General features: G+C 40.9%; 1 protein-coding gene across 2 annotated transcripts in view; it reads right to left on the reverse strand.

Moving 5' to 3' along the window:
• HECW1 (HECT, C2 and WW domain containing E3 ubiquitin protein ligase 1) overlaps positions 1–19135 on the reverse strand; it is a 257016-nt gene that overhangs the window by 93105 nt on the left and 144776 nt on the right. Inside the window, exons 6-9 of one of the 2 annotated variants that reach the window (XM_077119358.1) lie at positions 14909–15051; positions 11317–11417; positions 8394–9704; positions 4336–4437 (exon numbers count right to left, since the gene is read on the reverse strand). In XM_077119358.1, the coding sequence (XP_076975473.1) occupies positions 4336–4437; positions 8394–9704; positions 11317–11417; positions 14909–15051 (1657 nt within the window). The remainder of the gene's footprint in view (positions 1–4335; positions 4438–8393; positions 9705–11316; positions 11418–14908; positions 15052–19135) is intronic. The other variant, XM_077119360.1, reaches the window with a different exon arrangement.

Here is a 19135-nt window from a genome sequence, read left to right on the forward strand (position 1 = left end):
TTTTCCAAAGGATCAACTCACCTGTTGCTGCCATAGATCTCATGGCCAAGATAAAACAAAACAAATACCTTCTATTAGCAATGGTCAAACTTTTAAATCCTCCTTGGTAACTATTAACAATCATCAAGCTTTTAAATACCTCTTTGCTGATAAATAACCATCTCAAATGGTAGAGGGAGGGCAACATAAAGAAAAATTCTTTTATTTCCCAAATCAAAAAAAAAAAAATTAAAAGATGGAAGCCAATGGTATACCTATGGTCCATGTAAGGGCAGGAAGGGGAGTGGATGGAAAAGCCTTTGAAACTGAGGCTACAAGAAATGCAGATACATTCAAGCTGAACACAGACAGTAATGTCTGCTTTGGGAAATGGGCAAAGCTTTTAGAGTCCACATGTAAAAATGGAGTGAAAATAATAGCATCATGAGAAAGTTAGGCTGAAAAATGCATAGTACTAAAGAAGAAAAAGCAAAAATTACTGCAAAGGGGAAAATAAACTCATTCAGCCTTTTAAGTGAGAAAAGCCATAGCTTTTGGGAGTAAATCAGTTACTTAAAATTCTGTTGAAAAACGACCATTCAGGTAATGACATAGCAACTCTCAATTCTTTAAAATGAAAAACCCAATATATGTGGTATATTTAGGGTATTATATATACACGGTATAGCTGTGAACATTCTGGCTTATAGCTGGTATTTATCCAAGGAATTGCCAAATCATGCCCAGTGAAAACCAAAACACTGGAAAACACCAAAAGTTTAACTTATGAGCTGTATTGAGAGAAAAATGTATTTAGAATGCATAAATATGTCCTAGGTGAGTTTTCAGATAGTACAGCTGTCAACTATTAATTGTAAATGCTAGTTAGGTCATTGATAAAATGGGTATATGTGCCTGACTCCTAGATAATTGATTTTGGTCCAAAGTGTTTGAAATTTTAAAGGTCCCCAAACTAATATTAGTGAAAGCATATTGAATAGTATTTTTTCTTGACTCCAATATGACTGTCATCCCACAAAGAATATTCAGACATAAGCCTTAATCTAAGAAGAGAACAATGCTATTTAGTTCAGCAGAACGAACTCCTTTTTTAATTACATGGGCAGGCACTGGGGAGCGAACCCGGGTCTCCGGCATGGCAGGCAAGAACTCTGCCTGCTGAGCCACAGCAGCCCACCCAGAAAAAATTCCTTTTTGCAACTTACTATGAACTAGGGACTATGCCAGATCCTGAGGGTACAGAGTTGAGTAAGAGGTGTCCCTCCACAGTGGAGGAAGGATTCCTTCAAAGACAAAGCTTGGGGTTTCATAAATTCTCTAAAGAAAAAACTAGAGAGTGGGGAAATAATCATGATAATTTCTCTCTATGAGCTTCAATATTTCCAAATCATTTGTGGAAAAGGATGGTAGGCTAGACAGAAAGGTTCTTTTATCAATATATTAAATATCTGGAATACCTATATTTATATTTATATAATCAAATAAATATTCAGAAAATGATTGCTCAGTGTAATCTGAGATTGAGTGTGTTTTGGGCATTGCTTTGTAAATAGTTTACTTTCATATACTTTATAAACTGAACATGAGCATGTACATAAGAAAAAAAAATCCAAATAGAATATAGAACCTCAGCATGTCCTGATGAGCTAGACACTGTGTTGCCATGAGTTTCCTTAAATATTTAGACACCTGAGAGCAGCACCTTTCCAATGCTGGGGGCAAGTTACTGTAGAACATAACTGTGTCCATTCATTTGTGACTGAAGGGCCTATTGAACACAAAATTATATGTTGTCTATGAAGTCTATAAATAAGATAGGACCTAGCAATGTGTTCTCCTTAATTATTATATAATGAAAGCCTGTAAAACTGTACATTTTTTACTTTAACAAAATGTAATGCCATGTTTGAAGTAGTTTTTTAAAAATCTCCCATTTAGACTGTACTCTACTCTTGAACTTCAGAGTCACATGTTCAATTGCCTTCTTAATATCACCTACGTGACATCTCATATGTTAAACGATCAATACCAAGCTTTAGAATTTCCACACCACACCCCCAACAAAACCTATCTATCTGCAGCTTGCCCATCTCTGTTAAGCCTTTCGAAGTCATTCTTGAGCCCTAACTTCCTCTCATATCCACACCCCATCTGCCAGAAAATCTGCCTTCAATATATATGTCCAGTATCTGACACCTCCTCATCACTTTCACCATTCCCACTGTGGCCCATCATTTCTTACCTGGGTTACTATAATAACCTTATATTGGGTCCCCTGCTCCTATCCTTTCTCCTTATGAATTATTCCCAATACAAAAACCAGAGTAAGCCTTTTACAACTGAAGTCGGACAATGTCACTTCTCTGCTTAAGACCCTACAATGTCCCCATTCATCCAGAGTAAAAGCCAAAGTCCTTAGATGGGTTATAAGGTCCTATGTAACCTGGGCCCCCATTATCTCCCTGTTCTCATTGATTGCTACTTTCTCCCTTCCTTAATCTCCTTCAGCCACATTGGAATCTTCAGTGGTCCCCAAACTCACCAGGATATTTCCACCGGGGATCAGCAGTGGTCATCCTTTGCCTGGGAAGTACCTCCTCTGGATTCTTTCAAGTCTTGTATTTAATGTTACCTTCCCTATAAAGCCTACTCTGAGCACCCTACTTAAAATTGCAAACCACCTAGGTATAAGTTTTTGTTTGTTTTTTTTTCTCTGTTTTCATTTTATTTCTTTTTCTACTGTCTTTTTATTTCTTTTTCTGAATGGATGCAAATGTTCTGAGAAATGATGAATATGCAACTAAGTGATGATATTGTGAATTACTGATTATATATGTTAATTTTTTATTTCATTTGTTATTTTTTTAAATTAATAAATAAATTTAAAAATTTGCAAACCACCCACCAATCACAGATAACAGAGAGCCCCTCATCCTGCTCTACTTTCACTTTTCCATAGCACTTATCACCATCTAGTAAACTAGATTGCCCATGTATTTATTAATTTATTTATATTTTATTACATGGGCAGGCACCAAGAATCGAACCCGGGTCCTCTGGCATTCCAGGCAAGCATTCTTGCCTGCTGAGCCATGGTGGCCTGCTCCCACATATTTATTTTTATAGCTTACTATCTGTCTCCTCAATGCTAGACTGTAAGATCCATAGAGGGCAGGGATCTTTTTCCATTTTGCTCTCCTAAAATAGTAGCTAGCAAAGAGTAAGCATTCCATAAATACTTGTTGAATGAATAACTGCCAGCAATGAAATCATTCATGGTGATTAAAAATGGTCATTGTTTTCTACTGATTATTACAACTGAATAGAGGAAAGAGTGGGGTTCATGCAAAATAGTTCATATTACCAAGAACATAAGACTTAAGAAATAAGCATTGATACTGAAAACTGTATTGAAGCACAGTTATTGAAAACTGTAAATGCTTAATGTAAGCACAGCAGAAAGAAGGTAGGAAACATTGGTCCCTTGCATCCTGGAAAGGGTGCAGTTGTAAAATCTATCAAATCTTAAAGGCTCTCTTTGCTTGAAAAATAAGCCTAACATATGTGATTCTAGGATTCCTGAACATATGTGATGCTAAGTGAATGTATAATGTTTGAGTTAACAGTTCCTTTTTAAAAATTTATTATAGTAGAGTATTAGAAGATTAAACTGGAAGGGAATTAGATTACCTTGTTCAAACCTAGCATTTAGCAGACGAGGAAAACTAAAGCTTTACTTTACAAATGAGAAAATTGAGTCCCTGTGCAATTAATTGTTCCCATGTTCAGATGACTAGGTAGATAAGTATTTATTACACATTATGGTTACTGGGAGAAAATACAATTGAATTCTATCCTTAGAGATGATATTTTGTCTTGCAACCCCTTAAGAACTGCAGAAGATATTTGGGGACGTGACTAAGAAAAATGCAAGTTCCTATGTCCTAATGGTTTGAAGTCATTTTAGTATATGGAGACCATAACTGATCCAATGGAGAACATTTTATCTTGAACTGCAAATTTTTGAACATAAAATAGAAAAATTTGGAATCTGAGGGTCATAAACAATTTGCAAGGATTAGTTAAGTCTAATAAAGAAATGCTGCCCATTTCAGATGTTGGGGACACTGAAAATACTGGATATTTCTTAAAGATCACACACTAGTGAAACCACTAGTCAAAAAAGTAATTTATACAGTAGGGCCATATTGTTTCTGTTACCAGTGCAAGGAACAGAGTTGGGGAAGAGTTTGGATGTTTAAATACAGATTCATACTGACCTGCTTAGGCTTGATAGGAAGAGTTAAGACATCAATTTTAAAAACTAAAGCTTACTTGGTGGAAGAGGCTCATCGATTGTTGGGTAGTGGTGATGTTCAGGCCTCAGGGAAGGAAGCTGGCTTACTGGCTGAGAATTGTGAAGTCTAGGACATTCACCTATGGACAAGATAGTCAAGACATTCAGATTCATTCATTGCTGCAGAAATGTCATCAAAAAAGCATGACTGCAAAACAAACCACTATCAGAAACAACCCCCAAAGAGAGGGCAATCTGCTTTTTGTGTCAGTTTGCTACCTTCACAGTCACTTAGGAGAAAGGGAATTATTAAAGAAAAATGAAAAATTCTAAACACTTCATGATTATCTATCTGTGCCACACAGACCAACCAATATGCAGGAACAGAGTCTGATTTTGTAACTACATGAATTTTCTTCATGGGAAGGTGGCATCAGAAAGGCACACAAGAGAAAATTAGCAGAACTGGATTTTAGCCTGGCAAAGGAAACAGGCCTGTTTGAATGAAGTGCCGCATTTTTATAAGGTCTCATAAATACTCAGTTGGCCCGAACAAAATTACAGCTCCTGTCTGGGATAAGTGTCATCAAAAGGTTACCAGGAGGTGGTTTTCAGACTGCCTAATTTTTTAGTGAAACTCTCAACTGGTGCCCTTCCAAGATGGAGTCAAGGAGCTGGTTTGCCAAGAATGTAAAATTCCCATAATATAGGAAGCTAGAGGATGGGGTGGGGTGCCAAGGTATATGGGATGTAGTGACTGTCCTAGATTATTTTGAGGAGGAATCAGATTAGCCAGTGTGTTCTGGAAAGAGGAAAGGACAAGAGACAAAAGAAGTAGATAAAAGGCAGGAAGACTAAGACAGCGAAACTTGAAACACAGAAGTGGGATAGAAGGAGGAAGAAAGACAGACATGAAGAAATTTGAGAAATAAACATTATATTCACCAAATGCAAGTCTCAAATGATTATACACACAGCTTATACTGTTGCCAGTTAAGTCCTCGTGAACCAAACGATGCTCTAAAACTGGGTTCTTATTTCCTCCTGTCATCATGTCCTGGTAGCCATTTGGGTTGGAGGGCCACAAAATCAGCTGTTTGGGCATGTAATCAGAAGCAACTAGTCTTCATCTTTGGAGAACTGGAGAGGTCCTGGCCAGGAGACAGGCTCCATTTTGCACGGTTTCCTCCCAGCCTCGTCACACAATCCTAGTTTTCTTGCAATAGTTCCCTACCAGGAAAACTACCAAGATCAGGCCTCCTCCTTCCCTCCTATCCCCGCAATGAGTGTAAACAGCAGGTAATTCCTTATCCCTTGTGTCAGAAAGGAGAGAAATCTTGAGAATGGGGGTTGAGATCTTTGTGGGCTCTCAAATTCAGACTCTTTCCCACAATATCCATACATGGAAAAGATGATTATTTCTTCTCATTCTATTTCCCAGGGTGAGATCCTAGAGTCACAGAACTGATAAAAATAAAATTAATTATTAAGGAAGGAAGTTAGGAGGGCTTAATTTAGCAGCTTAATTCTTAAGACTGATCGGCAAATGGGAAACATAGGTGTATTCAGGAGAAAAGCACCCTTGTAAATGATAAATCCATGCTATTATGTCTTGGGTAAACTCTCAGAGCCTCTAAGACTAATGAAAATCAAGAGAAGTGCCCCTCACGCCAGCAAACAGCTCATGGGAAAAAGATTCCAGCTTCAAATATGGGTTCTGTGTTTAAAGGAATACTATGCTCATGAGTGGTTTGTTCTTACATGTGTTTAGTGTCCGAAATATCAAAAACATAGAACAGTTGTTATGTCACCAACTGCTGCAGTTTTAGTTTAGTTTTTAATTTTTTTAATAATTAAAAAAACCCAACCCAAACTTACCTTGTAATTAATTCAACCAATGAGGTTAATTACTCCTCCAAGCTAGTGGAAACATAATATTGCTGCTTGCCTGGGGTTAATGGAGCTGACCCCACCTGCTTGTGAAACCCAAGCAAATGCAATGATGTGACTGACCCAGCTCAGACGGCTGAATGGATGCAGCATGCTGAAAAAGCAAGCAATTATGTTTTGCACAAGGACCTGGTTCCCCACCATAATGCCTTGCCCCCGACACAAAACAAGTGTTCAGCGCTGCTGGAACATTTGAAAAGCAAACATACTCCTCTGTCTAAAAATAAGCGTAGTCCTTTAAAATTCCATTCTGTTTATAAACAATCTGATCAAACTGTATAGAAAGAAAAATAGGCTTCCTAGTATATACTGGAAGCAAAGTGATCTTGCCCAACAACAAGAATTTTTTTCCTTGAATAATGTGTAAAATGTAAATTCAAAAGATTATTTTGGATGACTCAATAGAATACAACTTTAAAAGTTAGTCATAGGGCTTCTGTGTCTGGAATAACTCATTAAAAAAAAAGATGAAACAGCTCATAGCAGGTGGCCTATTTGTGAGAAGGGCTGCTTGATTTTACCTCTTGACTCACAAAAATGAAAATATTTATTATGTGACCCTTATGGGAAAAAGCTGCCAACTCCTGGTCTAAAACATCCTGCCAGCCCCTACCAGTGCCCTTTTATGTATGAATCACCAAATGTCCTTATATTATAATTATGTGTTTATGACTTGTGCTGTCTCCCTGTCCCCCAAATCGTGGGCTCCTTGAGGAGAGCAGATGGGTTTGAGGCTTACCGAGTAACTTCCAATACATAACGTGAAGGTACTCTGTCTTCCTGTGCCCAGCACAAAGCATCAGGCTAGAACAAGAAGGTGCTCAAAACATCCATGCTAAGTAAAGGAATTTTCCGTCCCATTCTTACTCCTCATGGACGGCTTTCTATATTGTCTATACTACCATTTTAATCTTCTGTCTTGTGTTTCTCTTTCTCTACCAAGCTCCCTGTGTTTCTGCCTAACTATTGTGCCACTCTCACTCACTCCTTCTTTTTCTAGAATATAGAGTCTGGCGTTGCCGAACACTTTAAAATTGTGTGTCTACATTCACTTTAGTTTCCACGCAAAAAAATCAGTAGGTGCCAGGCATTTGCTTAGAGGCCAGGGGATCCAAACGTACAAAAGACACAGTTCTGGCCCTCGATGAGCTTACAATCTAGAGATAATACCACCACATTTTGTTTGGATGTTGATTTAAACAGTGGAACAGTAAACTAGCAAAGAATCTATATTTTCTCTTTTAAAACAACTGAATTATATCATAAAATTATGTGGCTTTTCCAATTTGTCCCCTATCCCCCCAATGTCACTGCCACTTGACTGGAAGATAGTTCCCTCCTGGTGAAGGAAATACCAAATAATTTAAGATATGATTCCACAGGCACAACTAGGAAGGAAAGTCTTTGATTAAAATACAGAATACAATTTAAAATGAAAGGTGGCAGCTTCTGGATTTGAATCTCATTTGAAGGAAACTGATTTATGTATTCACGTCACTCCTCCCTTCTATTTAGGCAAAACAAACAAACAAAAAGAAGCAAAACAGGAAACAATCAAACAAGCAAAAACAAGAGGTGAGCAGACAGGAATAATGACAAATACATGTAGACCAAACATATCCATATGTACATGGGATAGTTCAATTCTCAAACAGGTAATAATAGTGTCTTTCAACTGCTGTTAACATTGATTGCTATACTTCCATGTGTTTTGGGAAGTCAAAAGTTTTACTTAAACAGTATCCATTTGACTTGATGATAGGTTATTCCCTGCTTATAACCTTTGATACTAGGCTGGGCACTCTGCTAGCTGTCAAGCCTAGATGGGTAACACAGACATTAACCATTTCTGGGGGCTAGGTAAGACACACAGAAGAGCACACATCCAAGGGCACGCTCACATCCGACTAGTTGCAATTCCTGGTGTATATCAGGGGTGGGGTGGTCTGTCAGCTACGCATATTCCCTGTACATTTATACACATATACTCATGCACACATACAAGACAGGCGTAAAATGCCCTAAAATATCTATCGAAGACCGACCCCACTCTTCTTGTCTTTTTTTTTTTTTTTTAACTCGTGTTGTTGACACCTGTGTCCCCTTGGTGGTTCTACTCTCACTCTGATCGGGTTTTAGGTCTAACCTTCTCTCCGATGGCTTGGACCTGCCACGGGGGACTCCAGCCCGTCTGCTGGGGGCGCTGCGTCCCCGCCGGGGGCGGCCAGCTCGTCCGGCCACGGCCCCGCGCCGTTGGCGGACTCACGGTCCAGCTCCGGGCTCTGCACCGAATCCGGCACGGACTCGAACGCGCTGTTCTCGTCCTCCTCGTCGTCCTGGGAGGAGAAGACGGTGCTCTCGGAGATCTTGGCGCTGTCCACCGAGGAGAAGCGGGTGTGGCTGGCGAACCTGCTGTGGCCGTTGTAGCAGGAAGGGCTGTAGCAGGAGGCGCTGTAGCAGGAGCTGCTGTAGCAGGACGTGCTGTAGCACGAGGAGCTGTAGCAGGACGGGCTGCAGCAGGACGCGTCGCACCCTTCGCAGCTGTGGTCCCCGCCCTGTCGCGGGCTCGAGTCGCTCTCGCTGCCAGTGCTGGGGTGCGTCTCGCCGTCCAACCCTGCGCCGTTGGCCAAGCCGGAGAAGTGGTCCCCGGAGTGGCTATGTGGTGCCATGCCCGGGGTCGCCCCCTCGGTCACCTCTCCATCTTCCTCCAGGGCAGGCGGGTCCGCAACTACCGTGTCCAACTCGCTGAACCCTTCCTTCTCCGAGGAGTCCTTGAGCGTCGACTCTTCCTCCGGCCCCTCGGCTTCCTCCCCGATGTTGCCGCTCTGTGCTGAGGGCATACTATGCAGCAGGGTGTGGATACGGATGTAATGCGTCCGAGGGGTCTCGGGGTCTCCACAGGTCGATGCGATGACCGTCTCCAGTTCAGAGACAGGTAAGGAGCATGGTCTGCTTTTTCTCTTCATGGAGGTCCGCAACTGCAGTCTGTCCTCTCCCTGCTCCAGGGTAGACATCTCCTCTTCCTCCTCCGTCTCCTGCTCTTTTTCCTCCTCTTTTCCAGCTGGGCTTTCTGTCGTGGCTTCCTCTGCCATGGGTTCCTCTGCCTGGTTTGGGGATTCACCATCTTCCAGCAGCATTGGTGGTGACACCTCCTCACCCAGGTCCAACCCCTCTGCCAGCTCTTCTGCGCTCAGGGCGGGAAGGGTGTCCTCTCGTCCAGTGGCCAGAAGCTCTCCAGTGACTTCAGGTCCCATAGAGACCATGCCGTAGTCTCCTGCCTCGGTGTCTGCTGCTTCCTCCAGAGGTTTGGCAAGCTCCAGACTCTGGTTCCTCACATCATCCATGGCACTGCTCTCCGCGGGAGGTTCCGGTGGGCTACTTTCCATCAGATTGTTCATGGGACCATCGTGAATTTCTGCTGACTCAGGTTCAGTACTCGGGGAGATCTCTTCATCATCTGCTGGCAAGAACAAAACTGTCAGGCCTTCTAGAAAAGAGCACTGTGGCGTTACTATACACTACTGGAAATGTAAGCCGTATACTAAGGAATTTCTACATGAAGATATTGGATGTAGGGGTTGATGAAGGTTTGTCATTGGCCAAATATCTGCTGAAAAATTCTGTAAGAATTCATTATCATTATGTTAAGGATAATTTGCTGTGCTGGTTGTATTTTGGAATTCTCCTTCAAGGGAATTAATTTTTTTGGTTAAAATGCAAAAGCCTAGCACCTACCTCAGTGCTTGGCACATGGTAGATGCTCAACAAATATTTGCTATATGGAACAGTTTCCAGAGATGGGGAAGGGGAAGGCATTTATAGTTCCTTGATTATCCCTAACAAGGTTGTACTTGCTCAGAGTGTTTCCTACATCTGGGTCCTGCAGGGTGGCAGAATGGATACACTAGGTTTTCAGGCAACTAGAGAGAAGAGAAGCGCTGGATGATGGATGGGTGCCACCAAAGTTATTGAATAGCTCAGTCTGGAAAGCTTCCAACGTGTAGAACTTATTTCAATAGAAAAATCAACAAGGGCTCCATACTCAGAAACCATCCAAGAAATAGTCAACCACTGTTTCACTCTACCTTCCCCCAGTTGATCTACCGGACCCCTACCAGATGTGAACTTGCTCATCTCAAATGCACTAGTGCTGTTCACTTGTTTGAAGAAAATCAATCTCTCTGGTGAGCCATAAGGCTGTACTTCCCACTATACCACAGGAAAAGCCAGTTTAATTCTCAGAATACAGAAAGGCTGAATTTGAAGGGACAAAATATTCAGGCTGTTTCCTTACAACCTGAGCTGAGAAGAGTATAACTGGAGTTCAATGAGTGAGTAGTGGTAAACTCTAGACTCTGACTTCTCAAAAGCTTCATTACCTTTAACAGCAACTCATAAATCTGGTCCAAGAAGAACTAACAATTCTCAGCATGATCTACAGTTAAAATGGGGGTTGTGGAAGAGAAGCCAAAGTGAAATTTTGAGGCATCTCAGAATTCTTATTTGGAAATATGTTCTGCTAAAAAACTGAACATTGGATGATTATGAAGTTTTCTGCCCAACTGATATTTTTTCATTGTCCCTGTGCTATTAGAAAAATCCATCTCACAATGATATTTCTTGAACAGTATGACATGCTGTAGCTATTGGTTAGTTCATACCTTATTACTAGGAAGGAAAAAATATTTCTCATTCATTCATTCATTCACATACATACTTATTAAACATCTATTGGGCATCTCTTGTGTGCCAGGTACTATGATGGGTGCTGGGAGTAAACAGATAAAGTAGACATGGCTCCATCCCCATGCTGGCCTCATTGTCAACCCCCACTCCACTGTCTAACCCTCTACCTTTGGGTCATCAGAATGAAGAGGAGCCTCTCAAGCAAGGGGACAGCAACCTGGTTTCCAGAACAGATCACTGGCTTCTGGGTCTCAAATGGAGAAGATAGAGAACCACAAAACCTAGGACATTTCTGGAGAGAACCATGGTTATTGTATTTTAGAGAAAGGAACCACACTATGCCGCTAGCCTAGGACAAGACATGAAGTTCATGCTGAAAATACCTGGGTGGATGGAGGAAGTGATCTCAAATCGGAATTGCAGCTGTCCACTCACATGATCTGTTGGAAGCCTGCGGCCAAGTGTGTAGCTGACCACCCTATCCCTAGAAGAAAATAGGCACATCACAGATCTGTTCTGTACATCTCTTCCTAAAGACCATACATTGTTCTTTCTACCCCTGTGTGTTAGGCAGCCAAGCCCATGTAAGACCTGCTAACAGGAGGTGATAATCTAGTCAGCATGGATGGCTCAGGTACATAAGAGATGGACACCTATGGAAAAGGACATCTGCTCAGTAGCTATGAAAATCTTCCAGGAAATCCTTATCTAATATTCTAAAACAGGAGTCGGCAAACTATGGCCCATGGATGCAATCCAGACTACCATTCGAGCTGTGAGCTAAGAATGCTTTTTTTTTGAAAAAAATCAAAAGAAGAATAATGCTTGTGATGTGTAAAAATGATGTGAAATTCAAATTTCACTCATTATTGGCCCATGGCCATGCTTATTTCTTTACATACTGCTTGTGGCTACTTGTGCACTGCAGCGGCAGATTAATTGTGATAGAGACAGAATGGTCTACAAAGCCTAAAATATTTACTATATGGCCCTTTAGAGAAAAAGTTTGCCTACCCCATGTTCTAAAGCAAAAAAAAAAAGACATGGACATCCTTTGCCTGCATTTGCTGTGCAGTTTCAGCTATGTCCCATAATAATGGACAGCACCAGCAGATGCAGGCATCCTTTGATATATAATGCCCAAGAAAATATGCCATCCTGGTTACTGGAGAGCCTGGGGATGTCATGGATTAGGACCAGCTATATATATTAGGATATGGTGAAGCAAGACTCCAGACTAGGATTACAGGCCTGTAACTCCAATTCACACCAATCCAGGGCTCTCACATAGACACCACGAAACTCTACCCTGTTTTCTGGCACCATCCCCTCTGCCCACTCAGGCCATAAAGAAATGACTTAAAAGTAAACCATCCAGACAGAGTCCACCTGAATCTTTGCTATTATATTTTCATCCACAGTGTAGCTTCTGCAGAGTAAAATGCCCCTGCCTTGTCTTAAGCAGAAGTGACTACCTTGGAATATCCAGGAATTAACAAATCCAGTGTCCTGATAACAGCAAAGGCATATTTCAAAACCAATTGTGATTCAGAGGGTTCTGCATTCATTCTAATTATTCATTTGTGACATTCAAATGAAAAGAAAAATCACTGGCCAATATTGCTTTTCTGTTTCTTTTTAGAAAATACTGGCATTATGAAACAAACAACATATATCCCAATGATTGACTGTTCAGTATTTTCCTTTGATAAGTAATGGGTTAGTGTTTGGAGCTCCTTGGAAGTCTATAAATAAAGCTATTGTATGCAGGAAAAGTAGAAAGAGCCACAATATTTTACTTAGAAAAAGTAAGTTCTACTATGACCAAAAGAAAGACATCTTGCATTCCAAAACCTAAATGAAATTTGGTGTGGAGGGCTAAAGACAATCAGATCATGAGAAAAAAATTAAATTGATTATGTTTTCCAGGCTTTTCTTTCCTTTGCTTTTCACCCACTTAATCCAATAAATATTTTTTGAGCACCTGCCATGTCAAGAGTTACGCTTTGCCCCTGCCTTTACTATAGCTCATCTCCCACTAGGGGGATAAGGCTGGACCATGAGATAATGGCTCAAGGCAGCTGGTGTCATGTCCCATGGGCAGATGAGATGGATGGGGTTAGACGACATTCAGGGGAGGCAGAGAGCCAGCTGAGGGGTGGGATGTTATAGGAAAGAGGGGAAGGAATTGAGGGAGCACTGGAAATGAGGTGCATGGGTATCCATAAAGGAGAGGAACAAATATCGGAGGACAGGGAGATGGCCGGTATGGTTGGAGCCAAGGGTTTTCAAAGCAATGGATCCACGAGGATTTTGGGGGAGTGCCTTCGCTCAGGACAGAAAGGAGCTGTGGGGGGAGGTGGATTTGCTTTTGTCATCCATGTGACTGGCCACTACATCCATGGCCATCACCCCAACACCTGCTCATACATTGGACACCTATGGAATGGGCAGCACTGCCGCTGTGGCCTCCAGTGAGGTCTCAAAATTGAGCACCACCCACCGCAAGAAGAATCACTCCACCGGTCTCCGGGGGGTCAGTCTGCTATTCTGTCAGTGGTGGCGGAAGAACCACTAGATTGAAGGTCAGTTACCCCCGCTCTGCGCTCTTCTTTTTCCTAGAGTAGCGAAAACACTGTGGGAAAATCACATAGAGGGAGGCAGGTATGGAATTTCTGCCACTCAGATTTGAGTGCTTTGGGACTGATTTGTCTTTCTAAAGCCTCCTCTTTCTCGTATAGAATGATGGTAGTGCTGAAGTCACAAAATGTCATGAGAACTAAATGAAATAACGCAAGGAGGGTGGGCCACGGTGGCTCAGCAGGTAGAGTTCTTTCTCGCCTGCCATGCCGGTGCCTATCCATGCAAAAAAAGAAAACCACACACACACACAAGGAGTACATTTCTCTTTTAGCACTGGTCCCAAAATGTGCTAGGGACTGTATTAGATTCTTTATGCATATATGTATGTGTACGTGTAAATTTATGTGTATATGTGTATATATACATTTATTTGTTTGCTCTTCACAACCATGTATAGATAGTGCTTCTTACTGTTGGCACACAACTGAAGCTCCATAAATGTCAGCTCTCTTCCGCCTGAGAGTTCATAGCATGTCCATGTGTGCACGCAGCTGTATACACACTATAAGGTTATAAATACTTGTTCTTATGATAACTGTCCAGGTTCCCAAAGTCCCTCTCAAAATCCAAAGAGCTTTAGCTAAGACATTTGGAAATTTGGAATATCTTTTTCTCTTTCCGTTAATATTCTTCTGAGGATTACACTGTATTGAAGCATATGTTTGTGGCTATCTCTACAGTCTTCAAACATATTTGATGTTACTTAAGGAAATACATATAATACGAAATGATAATCATAGCTGATCATGGTTCACTTTTATGAGTACCATGAGTGGGCGTGAACATTAAAGATACAAAACACAAACATATTCTCATGCACGAATGAACTCTGTGAGCAATGTAGTTACTGCCATCCCATGAGAATTCATGCTTGCTTAGTTTCCATACACGTTATCTACCATTTTTTATAAATGCTGGTATTTTCTAAGAAACACTTCCCTAGCATTTTTTCTTATTATGGGAATGTGACAAATGATTAATCCTTTACAAAAGGCAGGTATATGAACGAAATAATATTTTTTTCATAGTGAAGCAAGCTTTAATTTCTACTCATACAGAAAAATGCTGCAGGGCTTCTTTCAACACCATGTCTTAGGATTTTTTTACCTTCCTGTATGAGTGACTGATGACACACAAAGGGGAAAGGGAAGGGCTTGTTGACTGGAACATTGTGGCTTAAGCAGTGTTATGAACAGGGAGAAGCCAAAGATATATGGAAACACTATTTTAGCCTGAGTCTCTCTGAGACGACGTGATCGCACCCTTCAGGGACCCTGGGCATGGGCTGGTGGCTGAAGCCTAGTGATGCTGAGATCTCAGTCACAGGTTTACCCTATGGCGTGTCTCTCCAGGAGTCTCTGAACGGGCATCGACAGCTTTCCCAAAAAGCGCTTGATGATGGGGCGGCTCTTGGCAAACTTGTCCTTCACCTCAATTTCCAGTACATCAGTGGGCAAGGACACAAAGCTGAATTGCTGCAATGAAAGAATATGGCACATCAATGAACCGAGAGGCGCTAGGGCTGGCAAGTCCCCGTCCGCCTGCCTTGGGTGATGGGGAGAACATCCCAGCCGTGGTCTTAGAAATGCCATGGCCCCTGGTGATCCAGTAAGTGAGGGGCAACCCGGTACTTAGACGTAGGTTATTCTCTCAGACTTCAACAATGAAATCTAGACACCTTAAAGAAAAAGGATGCTACCCAGGTCTCAGCCACATTTGAAATTATTAACATATTTAAAGAAAAGACAAGCACAGACTCACCTTGAAATCAACAATGCAATACTTATTCTTATGATGAAGATGGCAGAGATCTATAAAAATCTGAGGCTTGATGAGGGTGGGAGACCATAAGAGCTCTCACTCTGCATTGATATGAATTGTGTTGACGTGAATGTAAGTTGATTTGACATTTTAGGAAGGAATTTGGCATTATTTACCCTTTTTAAACTGCAAATACTATTACACCCAGAATTCTACTTCTAAGATTTTCCCCTCCGGATTAACTTACACAAGTTGTGCAAAAGATGTACTTAGTGAGAATGTTCATTGGAGCATTATCAACAATAGTAAAAGACAAGAAGGAGCCAAAAATATCTATCCCTAGGAGGCTGGTTAAATGAAGTATGGTAATCTATGAATCTTTTCATGTCAATGCATGTAAATTTACCTGCAGTTGTTAAAAAGAGACAGGTAAATTTACATGCATTGACATGAAAAGATGCTAAAAAAAATTAAGTGAAAAAGCAAATTATAGAGGAATATGAAGTGTGGGATTCCATTCAGACTTTGAACCATGCGGAGGTGGGTAGTGGGTAAGGGAGGGGAGAAATCAGGTCTTTTACATTGTGTTTCATTTGCTTCTAAATTGTTAGTTTTGTAAATAGCTTACTGCATGACTTAAAAGCAATAGCTACAGCAATTAAGGGAAGACTATGACTGGTCAAGAAGAAAAATGTAGAAAAGGAGACGGGGGGGGGTAGTTAATCGACCTTGAATATTACAGTAATATTAGCAAGGCTGTTCTAAGTATGATGGTGACTATTTTACTCATGGGCTATGAAGCAGCTGAAATACATAATTACTTTCTTCTTTTTTTTATTGTGAAATATATACGAAAAAGCAATAAGTTTCAAAGTACATTGTAACAAGTAGTTATAGAACTGACTTCCAAGTTTGGTATGAGCTACAGTTTCACAATTTCAGCTGCTCCAAAAAGAAATATCAATATGATGATTCAGTAGTCATACTCATTTAACTCCTAACTTCTCTGTTATAACTTCTCCTTTGATCTTTCTTCTAGTCTTTAAGGATAGTTGGGTTATGCCCATTCTAACATTTTTCATGTTGAAAAGGGATGTAGACAATATGGAATAGGGGGATGGAACTGGTTGATGTCCTTGGAGAATTGGCACCTCTGGGTTTCAGAATTTATCTGGCCTAGGAATCATCTGAAGGTTTTAGGTTCCTGAAAAGTAAATTTAGTCTGTGCAACTTTGGTAGGATCTCAGATAGAGCCCTGAGTGTTCTTTACAGTTAACGAGAATGCTGTTGCTTGGGGTTTGGCAAACCGTAATCACTTTCTTTTATTCTGATTAATTTTTAACATAATCTCTTAGCTTTAGTTGGTTTCTTTTTACAGAGATAGAGTTTGTTGGCCATGTTAATGTTAGCTTTTCCTCTGTAACAGTCAGGATAGGCTAGGGCATTCTGCAGTAACAACCAATGTCCAATCTCAATGATTTAAGAGAATAAAGTTTTATTTCCTGTTCACACTCCCATTGTAGGATGGCAAAGGGCTTTGCTGATCAGGCACTCAGGGAACCAGGCTGATCTGCTTAACTCCTATGCAAGGCCAGGCCCCCTCTCCAACAGGATCAGTCACAGTAACAGAAGGAAAGAGAGCCTCAGAGGGTCTTCTTTCTGCAAGTAAGTGCTCCTTTCCCAACACAACTCCAGCTAGCCACAGTGTATTAGCTAGGGTTCTCTAGAGAAACAGAATCAGCAGGAGATATCCATAGATACAAAATTTATAAAAATGTCTTGTGTAACTGTAGGAATGTAAAGGTCCAAGGTCTGTAGGGCAGCCCGCAAGCTGGTAACTCCGATCAAGTTCTCAATGAACTCTCAATGAACTCTCAGGAGAGGCTGGCTGGACAATTGTAAGAATGGAAGAGTCCAAAATCCATAGGGCAGGCTGTGAAGCTGGTGACTCCAATGAAGGGTCTGGATGATCTCCACCGGAGAGGCTTGCTGGCTGAAGCAGGAAGCATGACAGTCTCTTCTAAATATTCCTTAAAAGCCTTCTGGTGATTAGATTAAGCATCACTCATTGCAGAAAACACTCCTGTTGGCTGATTACAGATGCAATCAGCTGTGGATGCAGCCAGTATAATCAGGATTGAAGTCCATGAAATGTCCTCATAGAAGTAGACAGGCCAGGACTTGCCTGACCAGCTGACTGGGCACCACTGCCTGGCCAAGTTGACACATGAACCTGACCATGACACACAGGGACCAGGAAGTACTGTCTTACAGTATGCCTAGGAGATGGAGAACAGAAATATTTGGCAAACAGCCCTAATGATGTCCACACACTCCATGTGGTGCTTCTAATTCCCATTGCAAATTAATTTTACTTAACTCCTATACAAGTCCTAAGAATCGATCATTTCTGCCACTGACAAAGCTGAATTTATGGACATGCCAACCCAAGGATTGTGTAAGTGAGAATCCAGCCCCCATGCCTATCTCAGGTCTTTTAAACTTCTATTTCTTAAATGTCCTTGGTCCAGTAATTCCATCCTGGAGTGCACTGTAATAGATCTCTTAACCCCAATGTCCAACAATTGGTTAGACACATTGTGCTATGTAAACAATTCTTATTTATCATGTTCAAGATTCTAATAAATTATAACACCTTATAAATTAATTTATATATCATAATACTTTAAATTATAAGATAGAAAATGCTGGTTTTCAATGTCAATGAAGAAAGCTAAAAACATAATTATATATGATTCATGATCACAGAAATGTGAACTAACATGAATAGAGAAATGGCTGAAAAAAATTACAACACATTTTAATAGCCACTGCTTTACAAGGTAAGGTATGTGTCTCCCCATTTCTTAATCTGTGTTTTCCGCATTGTCTATAATGAGCATATATTATTCTCATAATGAAAAAGTTAATGCTATTAAGACGAGACTATTTCTAGCTAATACAGCCAGTACCGGGCACGGAAGTCAGCTCATCAAGATGTGCTCTGAAACTCACTGGAGCTCCTAGGCTTTTTCTTCCATCCACAAGATGTTCCTTCTCACACGTACAGCATTTCTATGGTGTTAACATCCTTTTGGCAAAAGGTAAACTTTCTTTTATTTAAGTACAAGGTTGTTGGTACAGTGGTTCTCAGCTGTGGCTCTCATTAGAATCATCGGGGAACTTTAATAAAAGTATCCATTCCTGGTCCCATCCTTGACTACGCAAATTAGAATATTTGGGGGTCGAGTTGGGCATTGGGAATGTTTAAAGCTTCCTGGTGATTGTAATATGCAATCAATTTAGAGAACCATGGCTTCACACAAATTCATAAGAGCCCTGTGAGGAACTCAAGGGTTGCACGAAACTCAAGTATAATCAAAACTGAAACTCATCTGTTTGATTTTGCTCAAAATTCATGGGTGATCTTTTCATGAAGGTGGTTAAGAAAGCTAAAGATAGTGAAAAAATATGAGAAAGCAAAAAAAAAAAAAGATTGTAAACTCCTTAAAACTTAAGTATGAAAGGAAGGAGGAATGAAGGAATGATGAGAGAGTATTATTGTTATTTAAAATTTTGAAGATGAGAGAGGTACAAACGTGAAGAGGAAGAAAGCATCAGAGTCAGGGTACATGGCACTGAGAGAAGAAAGAAGAGATGCCCTTGAAAAGGTGGGGACAATCCTATCAAGAGAAATTGTAGCAGGACTTGCTGTAGCTGAGATGAGGAGAAAGTGGTAAGAATGGGTACAGATGCAGGTAAAGTGCAGGAGGGAGAGATAAGTAGAATGCTGAGGAA

Source organism: Tamandua tetradactyla, chromosome 1, assembly GCF_023851605.1.
Source record: "Tamandua tetradactyla isolate mTamTet1 chromosome 1, mTamTet1.pri, whole genome shotgun sequence".
Taxonomy (NCBI): domain Eukaryota; kingdom Metazoa; phylum Chordata; class Mammalia; order Pilosa; family Myrmecophagidae; genus Tamandua; species Tamandua tetradactyla.